A 2,316-nucleotide genomic window follows, 5' to 3' on the forward strand; every position below is an offset into this window, starting at 1 on the left:
TGGACTTTCATGTGGGAGATCAGGGTTCAAAACCCAACTAATGCAACTTTAACAAAAAATCTCTTCAAATTTCAAATTGTCACACAATTACCTTAATTACAAGCACCTGCTGATGTGGCAGGCACAAGCTGGTATAGCAAACACATTTGAACTTGGTCAAAGTTCATTCTGCAAGTCCAATGCTGCAGGCAAAGCCATGCTGCAATGACATACATGGCAATGCACACTTGTTTTTACATCGTAAAAACCCGTGTCTAGTAATATTTGACTTTTTTCCAAATGACTTTAATTTCATAATATTATGACTTTATTCTAGTAATTAAAAAAAGAAAAAAAATCTCCTTGTGTGGCCCTAATACTCCGTGGTAATATACAGACAATTACTGTATATAAAACATAAAAAAATAATTTTTTGTCTTATAGGATTAAAAACAAAATTAATAGTTTTATTGAAGCATCTCAAGCCTCCTATTTCCCCCCCAAAAGCTCTTCTAAACGGAACTTCCTTTCCCAGTCTTTTGTTCCTACCCGAGCCGGACCGAAAACGAACGGTTGCCAATGGTTGCAGACGCTCCGCGGTGGCTCACAGCTAACGATGCTAACAGCAGCTTCTCTCCGGTAAAAACGAGATGAAACGTTATTAAACCATCACCGCGCGCGCCCTTAGGTTATACCAATTAGTAACTGTGACGTCACTTTATCGGTAAACTCAGCCGTGAGGCGTTAGCCGGGAAGCTAACGGAGGCTAACTGCGGGATTTGCTAAAAGCGCGGCGCTCAGCGGTTTGCGGTACGGCAGCCCGCAGGGACAAGATGCGGATCAGCGCTGCTCAGGTGGATCTGTTACTCAGGTGAGCTGCACGGTTTGGTTCTGACGGGTCTACCTGAGAACACCGTGACCTTTGACCTCACCTGAAGATACATGATGCACTGAGTCACCTGATCAGACTGAAGCAGAACCACAGAGGAACATCTGGACCCGGATTAGAGAAGAACCAATAAACATGGTTCTGGTTCAGAAACTGTCAGTCCACCCAGCTGATCTGGACCGGATCAGAACCTCACTAACCTGATCTGGACCAGATCAGAACCTCACTAATCTGATCTGGACCGGATCAGAACCTCACTAATCTGATCTGGACCGGATCAGAACCTCACTAGCCTGACCTGGACTGGANTACACAAATATAAATACTTATTTATACTTATTTTGTTTTTGTATTATAGTTATAGGGAAAATATTACATCAGCAATTGTTTTATTGCCCTTTGAGATTATCCAAGGTGCTTCATGACCCATAATTGGGTCCCAAGCCCAACTTTGGGAACCAAAGTTCAGTGGTTCCCAAACTTTTCAGCTTTTGACCCACAAAATAACAGCAGCAGAGACCTGAGCCCCCAACTGTTTTTGGATGATAAACATTTGTATCAGGTCAACAAAACACGAGCATAGTAACAATTTATCCATTTTAAGTATACCAACCTCACTACTTTGTAACAACTAGGGCAAAAACATAATTCAGAAAATCTTTTCAGGACCCCACCTTGATGTTTCGGACCCACTTTGGGTCCCGACCCCAACTTTATGAAACACTGCTCTAAAGGACAGCCGGTGTAACAAATGTGTAGTAATAAAACTACAGTTCCCGTCATGCTTAGCCTGTGTCGAGGGAACCTTTCACAATAAAAGCAGCCAAACTCTCAGTTAACAAATTTAAAGAAGTTCTGATGAAAACTCAAAAACAAAAGAACCTCAGGCAGGTTCTGACCCATCGGACTGGATTCTTCTGTTCAGAGTTCTGAGGAGTTTGGACCGGATCTGTCATAGAGTTGAACAGAAACCGGTTCCTGGGTCCAGAATCTGGTTGCTAAACAAACATTCAAAACTTGAAAAGTTCAAGCTTTAGCCTGGATCCTGGTTCTGGCCCGGCTCCAGTGTGAGGTCTGTTTACACCCTAAAAATGTCAGCGGGGTGTTAAGTGGGCGGAGCCTCTGGGTCTTACCTCCCCCCGGGGTCTTCCTGCTGACTCTGCTGTCTGAACACAGGTCTCCTCGACCCGCCGCCCCGTCCCTCCCCCGCCGCCTGCTCCCTACGAGACGGCTGGTTCAGGGACAGGAACTCGGGCCGGTTCAGGACATTGTTCCGGTCTCTGGCCCGGCTCCGGGTCTGGCCACCCGGCATGACGGACGGAGGACGGTGGGCAGGTGGAGGAGGTGGTCCGGATGGAGACAGAACCGGTCTGAGACTCTAAAGAACTCTGCTATAAATAGATCAGCTGTCCTTCTTCTGCTGTCAGCTGTTGGGGGCGGGTGGGGTG

At 46.0% G+C, this 2,316-nt stretch overlaps 1 protein-coding gene across 2 annotated transcripts in view; it reads right to left on the reverse strand.

The window, feature by feature from the left end:
• The window catches only part of LOC106531399 (probable lipid phosphate phosphatase PPAPDC3), a 5,175-nt gene extending 2,919 nt beyond the window's left edge, over window positions 1-2,256 (reverse strand). For both annotated transcript variants that reach the window (XM_014027269.1, XM_014027268.1), the window contains exon 1: window positions 2,002-2,256. In XM_014027269.1, coding sequence (XP_013882723.1) covers window positions 2,002-2,180 — 179 coding nt within the window. In that variant the 5' untranslated portion in view covers window positions 2,181-2,256. The remainder of the gene's footprint in view (window positions 1-2,001) is intronic.
• Window positions 2,257-2,316: the final 60 nt, after the last annotated feature.

Source organism: Austrofundulus limnaeus, unplaced genomic scaffold, assembly GCF_001266775.1.
Source record: "Austrofundulus limnaeus strain Quisiro unplaced genomic scaffold, Austrofundulus_limnaeus-1.0 Scaffold627, whole genome shotgun sequence".
Classification (NCBI taxonomy): domain Eukaryota; kingdom Metazoa; phylum Chordata; class Actinopteri; order Cyprinodontiformes; family Rivulidae; genus Austrofundulus; species Austrofundulus limnaeus.